Source organism: Nannobrachium achirus (assembly GCF_963921795.1).
Source record: "Nannobrachium achirus genome assembly, chromosome: 11".
NCBI classification, from domain to species: domain Eukaryota; kingdom Metazoa; phylum Chordata; class Actinopteri; order Myctophiformes; family Myctophidae; genus Nannobrachium; species Nannobrachium achirus.
In genome coordinates, this window is record NC_137820.1 from 46189886 (window position 1) to 46209260 (window position 19375).

General features: G+C 42.4%; 2 protein-coding genes across 2 annotated transcripts in view; both read left to right on the forward strand.

Annotated features, from left to right (window-relative positions):
* Window positions 1-2665: 2665 nt before the first annotated feature.
* steep1 (STING1 ER exit protein 1) lies at window positions 2666-5095 on the forward strand. The gene is made up of 2 exons (XM_080737722.1): window positions 2666-2888; window positions 3971-5095. Exons 1-2 carry the CDS (start codon window positions 2805-2807, stop codon window positions 4565-4567), a joined length of 681 nt encoding a protein of 226 aa, XP_080593848.1. The 5' UTR covers window positions 2666-2804; the 3' UTR covers window positions 4568-5095.
* A 1567-nt stretch (window positions 5096-6662) lies between these two features.
* The window catches only part of nup93 (nucleoporin 93), a 46354-nt gene continuing 33641 nt past the window's right edge, over window positions 6663-19375 (forward strand). Inside the window, exons 1-3 of the mRNA XM_080737460.1 lie at window positions 6663-6777; window positions 9348-9530; window positions 12277-12394. Of these exons, the coding sequence (XP_080593586.1) occupies window positions 9352-9530; window positions 12277-12394 (297 nt within the window). The 5' untranslated portion in view covers window positions 6663-6777; window positions 9348-9351. The remainder of the gene's footprint in view (window positions 6778-9347; window positions 9531-12276; window positions 12395-19375) is intronic.

Consider the following 19375-nt stretch of genomic DNA (forward strand, 5'->3'; position numbering starts at 1 on the left):
TACACTGGTGTGAATTCATAACAATTTTAGGATGAGATTTTGACATCCAACTAGTGTATCCTTTTTAGTAAACTATCATTGTATAATCTGTACCACATTACTTTTACAAATTGTTAAAAGTAGGCATATTCAGTATTTTTGCTTCAAATGCAGTTTGAAACTGCATATTATGACAAATTTAAAGGGGTAGTTGACTTTTTTTCCCCTTCTATTGATTACTCATGCCATGGAGACTTGAGTTGAATAATCTTTGGGTTTTTGTCACATTCCTAAGACAATAATTTGATTTACAATAAATTTGCTCCCATTATTCTGGGTGGGGACCCAAATGCCCCATCCGGAAACAATTGGCGTACATTTACTATCAAATTCTGTCTTAGGAATGTGACAAATACAAAAATATTGAACTCAAGTGGTGTGAGTAATCATTAGAAATGTAATTTGTGGGGTGAACTACCCATTTAAAGCTTGCAGCTTGCTGTAGGCTAATATTGTCAATGACACACAGGTGTCACACTGCCAATGCCAATCCACTAACTAGCTTACTCTTGATTCCCTCCCCCCACTCTGCAGGCTGCTGTCCGTGCTGTCCCTCTGGATGTGCTAAGTGCGCGTCTGGGTGCGTGTGTGAGGGTGGCAAGAACTGTAACACTGGCTGTTGCCCCAAGTGAGCACGACATGACCTGGCCTAGTGTGTGTGAAGATGAGGGATGGATGTGCATCATCTACTGTCACTGAGAATGCCTCCTATTGCAGTTACAATCGTGTGTTGTTTTTTTTACTTCATGTAAATGTGAATTAATAAATGCATTCTTCAAAAAGCAAATGGTTATACATGCTTCATCCTTAACTCTTACTTGCCTTCATATATCAGACTAGCAACAGATGTGTCATCTGTATTGATAAAATGCATGGTATATAATAGCCAACATGGTTCTCAAAATGCACAAGTTTCCATGTGGGCGTGGGTGGTGGGGGGGTATGCATGTAACATTATACCTGGGAAGTTATGCAGGCAAAAACTACTTCTGGCCTTAGCAACCCATACATCCAAAAAGTCTATCTGATTGCATTAAATTAAACTACTTTGCCACTTAATTTGCTCTTCACTTTATGCATGTGATACACTCTTATGACAGGAAATGCACTCCTACAATATCCATATAGACAAAACTTTACTATAAGCCAGGTTCATCAAATGTTGAAATTCAGAAATAACTTTAATTTCAATTTGGTTTGAATCATTGACTGGGTAATTGTGCTGGGATGACATGCTCATGTTAAGGGGATTTGTGGTATTGTACTATACATAGCATCATGTGAGGTCAAGATGCCTAGAAGTAGCCTAATGTTTGCCAACTACCCTGAAATTGGCAAAACATGTTCAATCCTTTGGAGAAACCTTTTTTTTTTTAAGACAAATGTATTGATATGATCAGACAAACGACTAACGTCAATGGAACCACAAGTGAAAATGGTACAGGAAAAGATCAAAAACACCTGTTCAGAAGGGTGTATTTGGAGGAGGGCACTCAGGGCAGTAAAGTAAAGCTTGTTGAAAAAGATTTCCACAGAGTGTTTCAAAGTGTCCAAATAAAACTATAACTGATATGATTTTAAGCATGATGGTATTTTGTTTAATATTAATATGCACTCTCCTAAAATCTGTGGAAGTTCCACCGATAATCTGTTCGAGCAGATAACTCCATTCGAAGTTGGCTGCTCCTGATACACTATAGGGGTCCTTCACCAGCTGTGAATAAAGGTGTTAATGTCTGTCTGAGCTCTGTTGATTGTAAGTCAATGGCCCTTTTGCTTACTGTCAAGTCAAATGAATGTCCTGTTCCTTGGTGTCAAATATATCACTTTGGTCTTCCTGATCTGAACCATCTGTCTGTCTAGGCCCTGTGATTTGTTTATTCGACATTGTATGTAAGCCAATGTATTCTTGTAGTTAGAGACTTTAAATCCTATCACTCGCCTATCGCAATGTAACATGTACTCATAAGTTATAACATAAGACTCAATTATTACAATCCCAAATAAGGAATATACTTTCACCATGCCACATTTAATGCATGTCTTAGCCTCCTGGCAGTCTTAAGATTGACATATAGGCCAAGTAAATAAATAATTAGAAACAATCTCTCAACATGTCATGATGTAATGTGTTGTTGTGAGCTGGCAGATTGCTTTTTTAAACAATGGCTTATATTTCTTTGTGACTCAGTGGCACATTAGTTCATTATGTATTTCATTCTGGTTAAAAAATATTGATCACTTATTTTGAATGTCTGTGGCAAAAATAAAATAACGATGAAAATAAGCATATGGATACTCCCACTGCCATACAGATTGATTACATTTATATATACATTTATTCAAATAAATCCCGGAAAGCGGATTACAACCTGACATTTGATTATTTCATATTTTTTATGTATTCATGATCATTACATCATGTAATGACTCACTATTCTCCGCCAACTTATTGCATCATGGCATCATTGCATCATGTAATTTACATGATGCAATCAGTTGGCGGAGACTGATGTAGTGAGTCCTTATTTTAGAGTAAATATAACGGTTTGAAGAAGCGGAACTGACGGAACAAAATATTGTTTCAATCAGGAATGTTTACATTGAGGCTCACACCGGAAGCGCGTTGCGTGAGCTCGACGAAGATGTTCGCTTGTTATTACTAGATTAAGATTGTTTACGACGCTATCAAACAGATTTGTTCAGGTTTGTTTGGGGGTTGTCTCTTTTTTTGTTTAAATTAAACCAACAACAAAACTAAAAACATGCCGAAGGTCGTGTCCAGAAGCGTGGTGTGTTCCGACACTCGAGACCGAGAGGAATACGACGACGGAGAAAAGCCTCTCCAGGTCAGTGTTGGAGTTGGAGAATAACTAAGTACATTTACACAAGTAACACTTTGAGGTATTTGTACCTGAGTTTTTCCTATTTCCAGTACTTTTACTTATACTCCACTGCATCTCAGATCCAAATATTGTACTTTTACTGTGACCGTACCAGCGTTCCCAGGTTCTATGTTCCCCAGGTTCTATGTTCCCCACTTACTCCCACAAAAAAGGTTCTATGTTCCCCGCTCATCCACAAATGCAGGAAACATTAATTTCAAATTATTAATAACAACTCTAAACACACAAAACGGAACATAATGGGGAGAAATTACAAATAGTGGGACGGCGGCACTAGGGACAGCTGAGCCTTAGTCCAGGACAGGGGCATTTGGACGAGTGGGCACCTGGACAAGTAGGCACTTAGGGATGGAGACATCTGGGCACTAGAGACATGTGGGAACCTGAGCAACTGGACGAGTGGGCACCTAAATGAGGATTGCCCACATGTTCTTAGTGCCCAGATGTCCCACCATTTCCTTCATTTGAATTGGGAACAACTAACATTTTTGGCTGGGGAACATAGTTCCTTTTTTGGTTGAGTGCAGGGAACATAGAACCTTTTTGGGGGGGAAGGGGAGTGGGGAACATAGAACTTGGGGAACATAGCCCACTTTTACTTCACTACATTTATCTGAAAAGTGAAAACTTAAGTATTGTACTACATTTTTTATTGTACTACATTTTTTATTGTATTGACTATACTTGTACTGTTCTCCATTTTTGTCTAATAAAATATTCAATCAATAGTTACTAGTACTTTGTAGATTTTGATTACTAATACAGATACATTTCGGCCATTTGAAAATGGCCGATTTACAAGCTCACAATGCGTCATCTGCTATTTTCAAGGGATCTTTATACATTTGAAAACTTGTGAAATTATATTTATGTATCATGTTCTACATATTGAGTACATTTTAGATTTTATACCAATACTTTTTTTTTTCTTTTTTACTTTTAACTGTATTTTACTTGTAGAGTATTTCTACATTGCAGTATTGATACTTTTAGTAACAAATGTACTTTTTCCACCTCTGCTCCAGGTCTACTACTGTCTGTGCGGTCAGATGGTTCTGGTCCTGGACTGCCAGGTGGAGAAGCTGCCCATGCGGCCCCGGGACAAGGCCAGGGTGATCGACGCGGCCAAACATGCCCACAAGTTCTGCAACGTGGAGGAAGACGAGAACATCTACCTCAAGAGACCCGACGGCATCGAACGACAGTACCGCAAGAAATGCGGGAAGTGCGGCCTGCTGCTCTTCTACCAGCATCAGATGAAGAACACGCCGGTCACCTTCATCGTGGACGGGGCAGTCGTGAAGTTCGGACGAGGATTCGGGAGCACCAGCGTCTACAGCCAGAAGGCACCCGAGCCGCCCAAGAAGGTCCGTGTGATGATGACCAAGCGGACCAAAGACATGGGTAAATTCAGCTCGGTCACGGTCTCCACCATTGACGAGGAGGAAGAGGAGATCGAGGCCAGAGAGGTGGCGGACTCGTATGCCCAGAACGCCAAGGTGATCGAGAAACAGCTGGAGAGGAAGGGGATGAGCAAGAAGAGGTTACAGGAGCTGGCCGAGCTGGAGGAGGTGAAGAAGGCAAAGATGAAAGGCACCCTCATTGATAATCAGTTCAAGTAGTAGAGTATGAATCACCCTAGCCCTGATACATGACTGTCATACTGTATATTACGTATATGACAGATGCCCGTCTTGTGAACCAAGGCTAGTTATACCCAGGACAGGACAGTCTCCCTGTGGGGTGCAGACTTTTGACACGAAAAAATACCCCTTTTCTTGGGAACTCTGTGCATCTCTGTGGTTTGACAAGGTGGGACCAGCAGTTTATCTGAGGTGTCTGCAGGACATTAACCACACTTATGTCTTGTTTCATACTAAGTTGTATGACGTGGAAATACCGAAAATACAAGCTGAGCTTCTTTTTTTTTTTTTTTTTTTACGTGTGTCAAGTTTTACTTGTAATACATGCCCAAAATATGGACACCAGGTTATAAGTGCAAAGAGAATAAGGACAACTGTGCTGGTGTGTTCATGGGTGCTTGTACATTTAAAACTTGGGACACGGGTAAATGTGTGCCACAGTTTTCACTTTTGGCTGAGAGAGGCATGCCATATATATGGTTACTTGTTATAGTTTTGTAAAATAAATTGTTTCAAAAGATCTCTGCCATTTCCTGATCTTATTTTCTGTGTACCTGCTCTTTCGGTCTTCATAAACCAAGATTAAATCTACAGTTTTATGATGAGTCAATTCAAATCCTGCCTTGTCATTGTTTTGGGTGTCTACTTGGTCTATGGTCTGTCAGACTGGAACATAAAGAACGGTTGCAGGATTTCTACAGATCCTTAACCTTCTAGTCTAGACCTAGTAAACTGGACCCGAGTTTGCTCTATACTTGGACCACTTTTTTCTGTCTACACCAAAAATCTCTTTCTGCTAAAAAAAAATACCCAGGTTGTAGGCATGTCACAATTATGCTTATAAATGGCCCAATATTAAATATATTTTGGCCATAGTACATTATTTATTGACTGTTTATTCTAAAAACGTAGCCTTTATTGGATGAGACATGTATGGTTGTAGGTATAGGGGTCAACAGGAGAAAATGAATTACTGATATATTTGGTCATATTGGTCTATTATGATTAGTCTATATTGATTAGTATGGCAATAAAAGATGAGTGACATGTATGCAATCTCTAGCATAGTGCTTTTCCCATTGCATAACAGCAAACATGGACCACAAAGTCAACACAGTCAGACCAAACATGTTATCTATTAATCTACTAACCTACACTAAACTCCTGTCCTGTGACCTTATTTATGTGCCTGTCGGCGTATAATATGACCCTGGTGCTCAGGGTTGCAGTTGGTGCAGACAGTTATTTTCACCCTGGGATCATTAACCCTAGCCATGTCATTTGTGACATGATTTCAACACAAAACCTTCAACCTATAAGTATATTGTCACGTACGCCCCTCGACTTTGTTGTTGTATGCTGAATTTTGAAACTAGCTGATATGAAAGCTCACAATGCAATGAATCGCGAAACACTGATCTTGAAGATCGATTGACATGATGACAGGTTAACGTGGGAAAATTCTACCTTAATGTGTTCAGAAAGGGGTGACAGAGAGCCTAAATTATTTACCCCATTGATTCTGACCCAAATGCATTTGGGTCCCCATCCAGGCCCATGCATTTGGGTCCCCATCCAGAATCAATGTGGGTAAATGTACTATAATTGTTTTTGTTTTGTTTTAGGAATTCAATGAATTCAAAAAAAGTCTCCATCGTGGTGTGACTAATCAATAGGGGGGGAAAAAAAGTCATATTGGGGGTGAACTACTCTGGTTGGGGGATGGGGGATGTCAGAAAGAGGAGTCAGAGGAGCCTGTAACGTAATTCTGTGATTTTTTTATGACCGGTATGTCGTTTTGTGTGTGTGTGTGTGTGTGTGTGTGTGTGTGTGTGTGTGTGTGTGTGTGTGTGTGTTGGATTTTATTTGTCTGGTCCACCCATAGAGTTGGGTCCATCCATAGGGTCCACCCCACAGTAAAATATAGGGTCCACCCTTGGGAACAGAAGGTGGCAGTAATGCACCAATACGCTGGACAAGACGTCCAAGTCGCAAAACAACAAGAAGAAGTGAAGCAGTACAACATCCGGTGCTTTGGACCAATCAGGGTCACGTCCAGAAGTGCCGGGGTAAATGCATGTCAAACGGCACACTGCAAATCAAAACCAAAACACACCGTTTCACAACAATACAAGCTCTAAAGTGGAATAAGGACATCACTATTTACATATAACTGGACGAGATACCAGGTAAGTTGTTTCACACATTGTTCCACCCAACACCACATCAAAATGTCAAATGTCTCAAGATCAACCTGAACATGACAGCTAAACGTGTATTAAGCTAGTGTGGCTAACTAGTTAGCAGCCCATTCATTTTCCTGTCCAGACATACCGCTAAACGGCATAATGAAGGCTGGCGCTGACGACGTGTGGTTAAAGTTAAGTGTCTCATCGTCCAAGTTCACCTCCGTGTTTAGTTCCGTAGTCAGTCTCTAGTTAGCCTGGGTGAGTGGGTGCCAAGGTGCCAACTGCCAACATGGTGTTAAGCTAGTAACTCGGCTAACCACGGGAGGGCATGCGCGCGCTGCTAGTGTTGTTGATCTCAGCTTATGCTGTTCATTTGGTTCCATTTGTACATTGTAAGAGTTTAAGACTTGTATGAATCAATTTTAGACCCCCTAAAAGGAACCCACAGAGTCCCTGGAATCCACTTTGAGAACCACTGGTCTGGACTCTGGAGCAATGGTTCTCAAACTTTTTCATGTCAAGGAAGGACCCCCAAATTGACACTTATCAGCCCGTGGACCCCCATTTGAAAAGATATGCCAGGGGACCCCCGTTAGAGAAGATTCTTACGGCTCTAGTCATGTCCCCGGACCCCACTTTGAGAACCAATGTTATGGAGAGTGTAACAGCAAACAGAAAGGTCTGCAGCTTTTATTTAAAAAGTGTTTACTGTAACACAACTAACATATTTGATGAATTGACCCCAATGGAAACCATGCAGCCTTAGGCTTTCTTGGGTTTAAAATCCTCTCACCAGATCTTGTATTGTACTGTGCTTTCCTGTGCTTGTATTTGCAAACTGTTAATTCAATCAATCAACAGCCTGCATGTTTCAAAAAATGTTCCAGATATGTGGTGCATACAAATTGAACGTAGCCCCTTTCATTGATTGATTGAATACTTTATTGACATTTAGCAAAATAGTGCAATTATACAATAATGCAAAAAGCTTAAGCACCACTAGCTCCTTTCGGAACCCCTCACTCCACTGCTACGCAGCTCCGAGATGGGGTTCCTACTGGTCGGCTGCCGAAATCTTGTTGTTGGATCCACGATCCGCCGTTAGCGATCACTTCTTACCTTTGATGAACACTCTATCCAAAAAGTAACGGGCCTCTGTGAAAGTATAATCGTTTTACTTTTTAAGCGTGGAACAACCTCGAAGCACTGGGGTGAAATGAAGACTTTATATCGCTCGAAAGACCAGCCGGCTCTGTGTTTTCCCGTGTTTTCCCCGTTGTAGTCTCGCGTGGCCAGACTGTTACCTCCGCGATTTGGTCAAATGCTCACAGCCACGCGAGACTACAACGGGGAAAATACGGGAAAACGGAGGCAACAGTCTGGCCACGCGAGACTACAACGGGGAAAACACGGGAAAACACAGAGCCGGCTGGTCTTTCGAGCGATATAAAGTCTTCATTTCACCCCAGTGCTTCGAGGTTGTTCCACGCTTAAAAAGTAAAACGATTATACTTTCACAGAGGCCCTTTACTTTTTGGATAGAGTGTTCATCAAAGGTAAGAAGTGATCGCTAACGGCGGATCGTGGATCCAACAACAAGATTTTGGCAGCCGACCAGTAGGAACCCCATCTCGGAGCTGCGTAGCAGTGTAGTGAGGGGTTCCGAAAGGAGCTAAAGCACCACAAAGGTCCTTAAGGGCTTGTTTCCATTGTGGTCCTGTCTATTCAAATCATAGAGACATTTAAAGACATACAATACTATACAAGAAATCATCAACAATATGCAATATGTACAGAAAAAGAATTGGGGAGGGTGTCATTTTAGGTGATAAGCTTAGAAGACACCTGAACCCTGTAGTCAGTTTATACCGGTGTTACGAGGGTTCCGAAAGGGGCTAAATTGAACGTTGCTTCGCCATATTTAGTTCTGACTCTGGATTCAGAAAGTAGACCCATCCCAGACAAAGTATTACTAATTATATATAAGTATAATTACAAGGATGATCTTCTTGACTGCCCTTTTCTAGAGTCTGCTCCTGTTTGTCAGTGATGTTCAAATGCCAAACATGAACATCATACTCCACAAACTGTCAACATAATATTGTCTAAAAGCATAAAACGTTTCCTGCCCTTTCTGTTCATTATCAGATGGGCTGCTATGGCAACATTAGTCCTTATGAGCCATAATATGAATTGGGGCTAATAGCCCAGCCAGGTGGGGGCAGCCAACCACTTTCTACTGGATAGTCTTCCAAATCCTCAAATTCCTTGCCCGGAAAGAGGATATTGATTTTTTAATCTGTGCCAAAACCACAGCTAATGTCTGTCTGTGCAGCTGAGTGCTTATGGAGCGGTGGCGGTGGGGTGCAGAAATGTTGTCGAAGCTAATTCACACAAATACATTCTTTCTCATCCTTTAGTTGCTTACCTATTCTTAATCTTTCCCCTCTCTCCCATTAGAGCAATGTACACTTTTAGTGAGCTCTTGCTGAGGCAGGCTGAGGCAGGGTTGGAATCACATGTACTGTTTCTTCATTCATACTGACTCTCTTTGACTCTCTCTCTGTTAGAGCTATGGATGCTGAGGGTTTTGGGGAGCTCCTGCAGCAGGCAGAGCAGCTAGCTGCAGAGACAGAAGCCGTGTCTGAGCTCCCGCACGTGGAGCGGAACCTCCAGGAAATCCAACAGGCCGGGGAGCGGCTTCGATCTCGCACGCTGACACGCACCTCGCAGGATGCAGCCGACGTCAAAGCGTAAGAGATGTACACACAGGCACATACATGCACAAGTAGCTCTTAGTCTTTCCTCTAAAGCCAGCAGAAATGAATAACTGAAGTATGCTTACAATATGTGTGGCATACTCTGCTTGGAACACTCCTCCTTTGAGGCGATATGGGTTAAATATGGCTGGGGCACATATTTAACCCTTCCTCAAGTCAAGTCCTACAAGATGCGGGTCAGGCAAATTAAGTTCAAGAAAGCAAGAAACGAGTATGTGTGAGCCTGTGAGGTGGGGCTGTTGAAATTAGAACAATTAACAGTCTCATTCACCCATTCTACACGAGTGAAGCAATTACACATGGCGGACATACATAAGTAAAACAGTGACGGGAGACTAATTTGTGACTCGCGAGCTTGTCCATCCATCAATGGGTTTCTCTGTGCTTAGCAATTGAGGAATCAGGATTCTCTGACCATCTCTCTGCATGTTTAGAACTTGGATGCAATGGGAATGATTTTCTTTTTTTTATAATAATAAGTACCCAGTCCAAGTACTTCCAGTTAATGAAAACCCCAAAAATGCAGGTAGAGAATAGAGATGTGGCATGCCAAGTAGGTACACTTTATTCGAAAGGGCATAAAGGGGGTTTGGGGCGTAGGAGGTAGAGTGGCCGTCTTGCAATCGGAAGGTTCCTGCCTCCCGGTTTGATTCCCAGTTCTTCCTGGCTGCTTGTCAAATTGTCCTTGAGCAGGACATTTAACCCATAAATGCTCCCAATGAGCAGGTTGGTGCCTTGCATGCTTTCCTCCACCGTGGGTGTGTGAATGGGTGAATGGACGTAAAGCTCTTTGGAGAATTAATGAGCTGTACTGTAAATGCAGCTTTAAGATTTAACATAAACGAGTGTGTTGGACAGTAATTCCGAATGCAGAAGGCATTGCATGTTGTTTGGGTTCCGAGACGTTTTTCTGAGACGAATTTACCTGTTATTCAGAGGGTAAAAGAGTCAAGACCATTATTGTATTGAATAAGCCTCTGTTTTTGTTGTCTTACGGGAGGTTACCTCACAGCACTTAACTCAGTGAAATCAATGCCAGCATGGATGACTGGCTTAAATTAAAACATAACCTCTTGTATCTGGGAATATCATGGGTTTCACCCAGATGCCAAAGAACTATTATAAAAACTGATTTAATAAAAAACCTCTCCTCTATTCAAACTGTCTCGTTTTTAAAAGTCTGTGTCTGTATTTGGTGCAACAATATCACAGCATCAATTTAACATTATTATGATATACTGTAGTAACTATCTTTAATATCACAATTCAAATCCTATCCATAACATTAACTACTCTTAGTCTTTATGGAGTGCAGCAATGTTTCGGTGAGCTGGCCAGGCATGTGGAAAATGGAGATCCATGGAAAGGAGATGTTAAGTTTTGTAATCTCTGCCAGAGAGCTGTTTTGTGGACTTTAGTGTTTGTTTGCACTGGCAGATTCGTCTGGTTTCCAGGCTAACTCAGGGGTACTACTATGGGCCTTTTTTCGTCCATGCTAAACCCTAAACCCCTAAACTTATTTTTTTTACTATTTTGAAAAACAGACAGACAGACAATACTGTGTGTGCGTCTAGCATCACCATGAGCCCAATTCTTGCGAAACACATTTTTGGACACTGCTCCTACCGATTTTGCCTTAAAATCACGCAAAGCGGTACACAGTATCTCTAAAGTCATGTCATCAACATGGATCTGTCCCATTTCCCATATTCCCTCCTGATTGGCTACCATTGCCTTCTAAAGTTTGTGTATGCGACTTGACGGTCGCTTATCTCCCGATTAGGGAGTCTTACTGGTATTTGGTATTTCCCTGGAATGTCATGGCATTGCTAGTCTCGAACCCTGGCCTACCCAGGACCCAGATAAAATCCTTTAGAATTAACACATTGAATTCAAATAGCTGAAAAAATGCCGATCTACGCGCTCACAATGCAGTCGCAATGCACTATAAAATTATCCAATCTTTAAATAATTTACATGTTTTCATTGAATGTTTATTTTACTACAGATCTTGAAAAGATTGAATGTTTATTTTACAATGCTAGCACTGTAGTGTGCACGGTTATCTTCTAATTCAACAAAGAAATCACTACTCAATGATAGTCAATGTTCTGTTAAAGTAAATCAGTTCTGCCTCTTCAAGACTCTTGTGTGTGCCCCGCAGTTCTCTCTTATTGATGGCTGCCACTGAGCTTCAGGACTCATATTTTGTGTGTGTGATGATCATTTCTGACGAGATTGTCTTGTCTCACAAAAGCTTTCTGCTGTTTTCTAGAATCTCTGATTAAGTTTGGTTGATTTTATCTTAACCTTTACTAGTTTCCCCTAACGTCATCTCTTGAAAGACTGACCTTAATTAATGTAAATTATACCCCTTAACTACAAACCTAACAAACATTCCAATGCCCTCTAGTGGAATTGTTGGTTAATTACAAGTTGTCTTTCAGTCCTATGCTCAAATTTTTGCTCTTAATGCTCTTACTTTCCTTCTGTCCAACCTTCTCCCTTATTCTTGAGCGGTGTTAACCGCTCCTACATCTGGCTTTGTCTGTATGTATGTAATGTATGTCAGTCCCACACTTGGCTCATTGGCCAAGCTTTGCGGGACACTTAACGAAATTAACTCATAAAAGGCACCGCTCATTTCACACTGGGTGTTATTATTTTCTTTCTCTCACTCCATTCCTACCAACTAATCTCCATCTTGTTTTCTTGTCAGGTCCATACTTCTTGGTTCCAGAGGACTTGATATCTTCCACATTTCTCAGAGGTTGGAGAGTCTGAGTGCTGCCACCACCTTTGAGCCTCTGGAGCCAGTCAAAGACACTGATATACAGGTACGTTTGCATATCTATAATATATTTACCAGTAAGACTCCCTAATCGGGAGATAAGCGACCGTAGGTCGCTTATCTCCACAAATAGGGCAAAAATGTGTTTTTCCAAAATCTTCCTGATCCATGGTGATGACATGAGTGTAGACATGCTGTGTAGTGATTTTCGTGATTTTAGGGCAAAATCTGTAGGAGCAGTGTCCAAAAATGTGTTTTTAAAAATCGGCCTGAAGGTGGCGCTATATGGGACAGATTCATGTTGATGGGATGAGTGTAGACATACTGTGTAGCGATTTGCGTGATTTTAGGGCAAAAACTGTAGGAGCAGTGTCCAAAAATGTGTTTTAAAAATCGGCCTGAAGGTGGCGCTAGAAGAGGGCCATGTGAGAAATGAGGGGTGGGGTCTCCGCGTTGCCTTGGCGGACGAATAGGTACCGGCCCCGGCTCTCCCGGACGCTCCTAGCCCGAGTTACGGCATTTTATGTGAGCTGCAGTGGAGGGGGTCCTCCACTGGGGGCGCCACCACTTTTGCATCCGTTCTGGAGCACCAGGAGTGGGTGGTCCCCTGGAATTCCCTGTGAGCAAGCCCGTTGGGGTGGTCATTTGGTCATTTTTGCACATTTGGTCATTTTTTACACCTGGGGGTCCCCCAGGGACCTGGGGGTCCCTGGAGCTCCGGGGGTCCTTGGAGGTTGTAGTTTGGCAGGTAAGGAGTGTGTGTGCAAAATGTGGCATGGATGGGGGCAACGGTTGTGGAGATATGAGCAGGGGAAAAGTGTGATGTGTGACGTGTCACTCACGGAGGGAATTCTTTTTACACCTGGGGGTCCCCCAGGGACCTGGGGGTCCCTGGAGCTCCGGGGGTCCTTGGAGGTTGTAGTTTGGCAGGTAAGGAGTGTGTGTGCAAAATTTGGCATGGATGGGGGCAACGGTTGTGGAGATATGAGCAGGGCAAAAGTGTGACGTTTGACGTGTGACTGACTGACTCACTCACTGACGGACGGACAGCCGGTGGAGGTTTTGGTAGTAAATGCGACCTACGGTCGCAATAAGATGTTCAGGTAAGCCTGTATAAGATATTATAGTCTTGTTGTATGAGATTATAATGGTCTGTGGCATAAAACTGAATTTAGGAATGCCCTTCTTGCTGGATATATTGATGGTCTAATGTACATTACAATACTGATCTTGATTACCCAGCCAGCAAGATGTATTCCTATACAGTGTGTTAGTCCTCCTGTTTTGGCTATTTGTCAAGCATGCAGAGATAAATAGTTAAGGGAAGGCGTAAGGACTGAATAGGTTTTCAAAGTAGAGAAAGAAATTGGTAATAATTCTTGCTTGCTGAATTTGGGAGGTAAGGTAACTTTACTAACTTAGGCTGTGGAGATATACATTTTCCTCATTGAAAGAATTATATTGTGAAAATTCATGAGCAATTTATTTTCACTTCACTGATCTCCTCTACACAAAGCCTGTTATCCACACTGGAAACATGTTTCCAGACCTTTCCACCTCAGTGAAAGTAAGACAGCATAGCTGTGGGAAAGCACAACTTTAGTTTATCTTGCATTTTTTTCTACACTTCCCTTCTACTTCACTTCTTGTTTCTGTTGGACCGGCGGGGATTTGTTTTTGCCACAGCAGCCGCTGCAAACCAAACGTTCAACTAGTTTGATCTCTGGGTGCACGCTGCTTAGACAGCTATACATTACCAATTCCACTGCTCACACCCTGGATTGCTGTGTTGGCACTGTGCTTTATACATGTTTTTAGGTGAGAGAATAAGGCCGGATTTAGACTGCCATCAAATCCAGACCAAATCTGATTTGGTTCTCAAATCTGATCTTTTGGCCTGACTTTTCACACTGTATTTGCAAGTGACACAGATCTGATCTGTGCGTTCTGACTGATTTTAACAGCGTCAGCCCAAAGCTGCCCTGCGTCTACATCTGCTTTGGTTGCTCGGGTTGCGCAGCAAGTGACGCTTGGCCAGTTTGATGTGACTTGCATGTGACCTGCATATAACTCAATGGGGTGGATGTGGTTGCTGCTTTCAGACTGAGTCAGATGTCCTCCTCAGATCCGCCTCTGGATGTGGTTTTTCAAAATCGGATCTCATGTGACCTGCATGTGACCTGTCTAGATTTAGACTATTTAAAAAAAAATCCACTTTTGATGTGACTCAGATCTGATTCAGGCTAGATTTCAGTGGCAGTGTAAAGCCGGCCTTAGTGTAGGGTAGGGGGGGGAGGCAGGGCCAGGGCCGTCACAACAGCTATAGACCTGACTTAAGTCAATGCTGTTACTTTTGTATCACTTCTTTGCTAGCCTAGTGTGTACCTTCTGTGGTGCATGAAAATATTTCTTTGCCCTCAAGCCATTTGCCAGACAAAAAATAAATAAATAAACGGTTATCCACAACTTTCCATCATCCCATAATGCATTGCGCAGAAGGTGTGCGTCAGCTTCCGGCGCCGCAGCCGAGTGTGATCTACAAGCTCACAACGGTTGCATCTGCGACGCAACGTGAGCTTGTATGTCTGCTGTTAACCGGAAGTGTCCCGCAGATAATGCTACAGTAAATTCTCACGGAAACCGGTGGATAATTTACATATTTATCAAGGAATACAAAATAATACTTTATTAATACTACTAATTTATGGATCAATCCAAAACAGAAGTGGTAATGTCTCCCCAAAAACCTTGCTTTTACATACGCTACCGTGAAACTATACTGACATCAATACCTGACGGTCATTATCTAGCTGCAGCTTCATACAGTGTATCGTACAGACAGACAGACAGACACAGACATGTGGACGGGGGGCGTTAACATACATTTTCTTCGAAATGTATGAACTTTTGTATTTTCACGCTGGTCCAGAGGCAGACTCAGCAAGTACAACCCATCACGATCACAGCGCTTGACTATGCAGATTGCATTGTCTCGGAAACAGAGCAGAGAAAGGAAGGGCACAACAGAAGACGGAAGCATCGCTGCTGTCAGCCGTGCGGTCCTCGAGGTAGTCAAACACTTCAGATATCTCTGTCTGCCTCGATGGAACAGGATCTGAAGTTCCGGAGGGCACTTGCCTGGAATGCCTTGTACGGGATGAGGAGAGTGGTAATCTGAGATGGGAGATGACCTCAGGAGGCGGCTGTTTGTGACTCCAGTAGAATCGGTACTGCTGTACAGGGCAGAGACACGGCAGGAAAAGGCCCTGTTGATGTCACATGGGAGGACCTCTACAGGGCCTCCTGTGGATCACAGACACGATAAGACCTTTATTGATCCCACGAGGGAAGTTCAGTCGCCAAAGGTGGTACCGCATTTAAAATACAGATTACAGGCAAAGAACAAAGTACACCAGTAAGACTCCCTAATCGGGAGATAAGCAACCGTCAGGTCGGCAACCTCATGGTGGCGCTAGAAGAGGGGCATGTGAGAATCAGGGACGGAGGTTGCGGTTTGCCAGCCAAGGAGTGCTTGGCATGGATAGGGGCAACGGTGACGGAGATAAGAGTAGGGCCAAAAGTGTGACGTGACGTGACGTGACGTGACGGACAGACAGACGGACAGCCGGTGGGGCTTTTTATAGCTTTTCAATTAGCTAGACACAGCATGATGGAAAGACATCACAGTTGAAGCAAACCATCAATACACAGGGTCAGGGACTTGGAACTGATGGCAAGCGAACTGACACTGTGGGAGCCAACCCAAGGCACAGCTAGGGAGGGGACGGAGGCGCACCACCTTGTAAATTAGACACGCTGCAGAGTGCAGAGCTCCGGACTCTGATGCTGGATAGTGGGGAGTGGAGCGAGTCCTGAGTTGGTGTTGTTGGCTAGTACGCACCAACTCGGTTGAAAGTGGAAGAACATAGACAGCGACGTGTTGTTAATGATGGAAATACGACATTTCTGAGAATTTCAGCCTGCTGTTCTTATACGGCTGAATGGAAACTATTTGAATGATTATGCAATAGTAATTGTGATTGGCTCAAAATAATTGATCAGTTGATTATATAATAATTGTGACCGACCTAAGTCATAAAACATTAAATAATTAATTATACTTGATAATTGAGTACATGTTGGCTAAACATCATTGCAGCATGGTTAATAAGTATGATTGTATTCTTAATCAGTCTCAGGACCATTTTTGTCTGTAGTTTTCAAATCAGCACACTCTCTAAAATGCATTAAAATGCAACATAATAACATACTATAATTAAGCTGGATTACAAGACAAATGCAAGTTAAACCAAAAGAACCCTAGCATCCCTACTCTGGGCATGCCATAACAGGCAAACATTCGAGAATAATTAGGTGAACAATAGGTGAAAATAGCAGATCTACAAGCTCACAACCCCAGCGTCCCTATGTTGGACATGTCGTAATAGCCAAACATTTGGCATGTTGTGACAGCAAAGTATAAGGGGTGTAAATGTCAGAAATAAAACAAACCGTGGTATGCTGAAAATGGTCATTAGTATAAATGTCATGTAATGAACCTAAGTCTGACATCACTGCCGCTAGAGGCCGCTATAACAATAGTAATTATGATAACAATAATAGCTTATATAGCGCCTTTCACGAACCCAAGTACGCTTTACATCAAAAACAATTTGCCACAAGCCTGAGAGAATAAGTGTCTTTTCAAGGCAGCCTTAAAAGAGTCCTGTGTTGGATCATGGCAAAACTCCATTGGGAAAGAGTTCCACAGGGTGGGGGCTGCATCAGTGAGTGAAGGCTCTGTCCCCAAAGGTTTGCTTGTTTGGGGAAATGTCTGTGTTCCACAAATAAGCAAATTAATGAGGTAAGGATATTGCAAGTGGGGCCCAACTAATTGTCAAAAAAACAAGATTTTAATGATTATATAACAATGCAAAAAAGCACAAAATACCATGATAAAAAAATAAATCATGTTATTTATTATTACGACTTTGGAAAATGATTTGTCATTGAAATCATGGTAATTTGTCATAACAACTTTGATAAAGGATTTGTCAATGTGATACAGATAAATGGCACCGTAATGTTAGTTCCATTGATCCAAGCCAGAACACAAATAAAGATGCTCTGAAAATGCATGCAGCACACCAATCTGACCACGGACGGGTGAGCGCCAAACGCGTTTTCCAGGATTTCCAAGTGGGTCCTCCTGATCAAGTAAAGATTGAGAATCACTGCTTCAACATAAGCTAATACATTGAAATGTTTGTGAGTAATGGGAGAGTAACAGCCAGAGAGCTGGTGTTTGGATGACCATCCCCCCTATTTTACTGACCTAATTGTTCCTCTGGGAAATTGTTGTGTAGCTACCAGGCCTTGTTAATGTGGGCGCAGGACAAAGGGACATGATGCAGTCATAACCGGCAGGTCATGGAGGCCAGTGGGAGACAGTGTGTGTATAAACTGTTGAACCATATCCCATTTCAGTACATGACGCATAGATAGTTACGCATCGCATAAGTGCTAATAACGTGCCAGTTGGTGTTGTGATTGTTACATCATCTATAATAATAAGATATACAATACATACTACAGTAGCTAGCTCTCATGCACATCCGGGCAGAGGTGTGTAAGAAGACTAGCCTGGCATAGCCAGCCTATATACTAATGCAGCTAACTAACTGCAGTATCTATCTATCCCCTCCTTGTTTTAACATGGGTGGATGTTCTAGCTGAGCTAGGCTATACGAAGACTGCTTGTCTCAGGAAGGGACCACACACTCCAAAGATGATGGACAGGACTCAGTTAATGCTTCATCTTTTACCATGACACGTTTTGCCGCTTTGTCAGGTGCTATATGTACGGTAGTAAAATAAACAACATTAAAATTAAGTGTAATAATATATTGGTTTATCAATATTAATTTGATACTCGGCTCACTTTCAACCAGGCTATATTTGTTAATATATTTGATAAATTCACCTGACCCCACTCAGGTGGCATTCTGTTTGGGCAGGCAGACCTTTTAATGCATGGATCTGCCGACTTCATAATAGGCCGGCGAGCGTAACTGACTGAATCATTCCTCATAGTGAAACACGCATGCGCAGCAATCACTCTCGGCCAGTGTTCCCATTTCCTCGTTCTGCTCAAGGCATGGTAGATTCATCATGCTGCCTTACCCACAAACCTAACGCAGAAATGTATGTATGTATGCATCTAAATGATCCCACAGCCAGCAGTATATACAGGCACATTTCCATATTTACTGGCCGTGTTCATCAAGATAGGCTATTGCATGCCTATCACTTTGTGTTTCCTCCTCCACACACAGTCAGTCTGCGTGCTGCTCACAACATCCCAAGTACATACACATCATCACTGTCTGGTGGAAACCTTGGTTGTCCAAAACAATTACTTGAAATTTTAAATAACTATTCTACAGTTATTAACCCCCAATCTCTTTTTTTCTCCTTTAAATGTAGATATTTTCATATTGTGGTCATTCAAAGGGTATTGGAACTTCAAATAATAATAATAATGATAATGTTATAATAGACACACACACACACACACACACACACACACACACACACACACACACACACACACACACACACACACACACACACACACACACACACACACACACACAGGCAAGTAGAAGTGGAGAAAGAATAGCAAGAGGAGGAAGACAAATGAGAAATTAAGTAGGGTGGAACAGCAGTACTGTCTGGATCCTAATGTTCAAGCAATGTTGTCAGTAATGCCCTTGTCATTATCCACAATGGAAACTTTTACATCGCTGGCTCTCTTTCCCCTGGAGAAGGCTGTGTAGAGTTGGCCATGAGCGAACACAGGTTGAGGCAAGTAGATGCCAACTCGTTCATTCTCTTGGCCCCCTGACCCTTATTGATGGTAACAGAGAAAGCTAAGCGGATAGGGAACTGTCATCTAATGAAGGTGAAGGGAAGCTCACCTCGAATAGTGAGATATTCTTGGTAGGAAGATTGTTTCACCCCTGTT

Bases quoted from the DNA above. Each gene is read 5' to 3' on its own strand.
- steep1 (XM_080737722.1), top strand. From the start codon at position 2,805: ATGCCGAAGGTCGTGTCCAGAAGCGTGGTGTGTTCCGACACTCGAGAC. The intron at 2,889-3,970 runs GTCAGTGTTGGA...CCTCTGCTCCAG, and splicing joins ACGGAGAAAAGCCTCTCCAG to GTCTACTACTGTCTGTGCGG.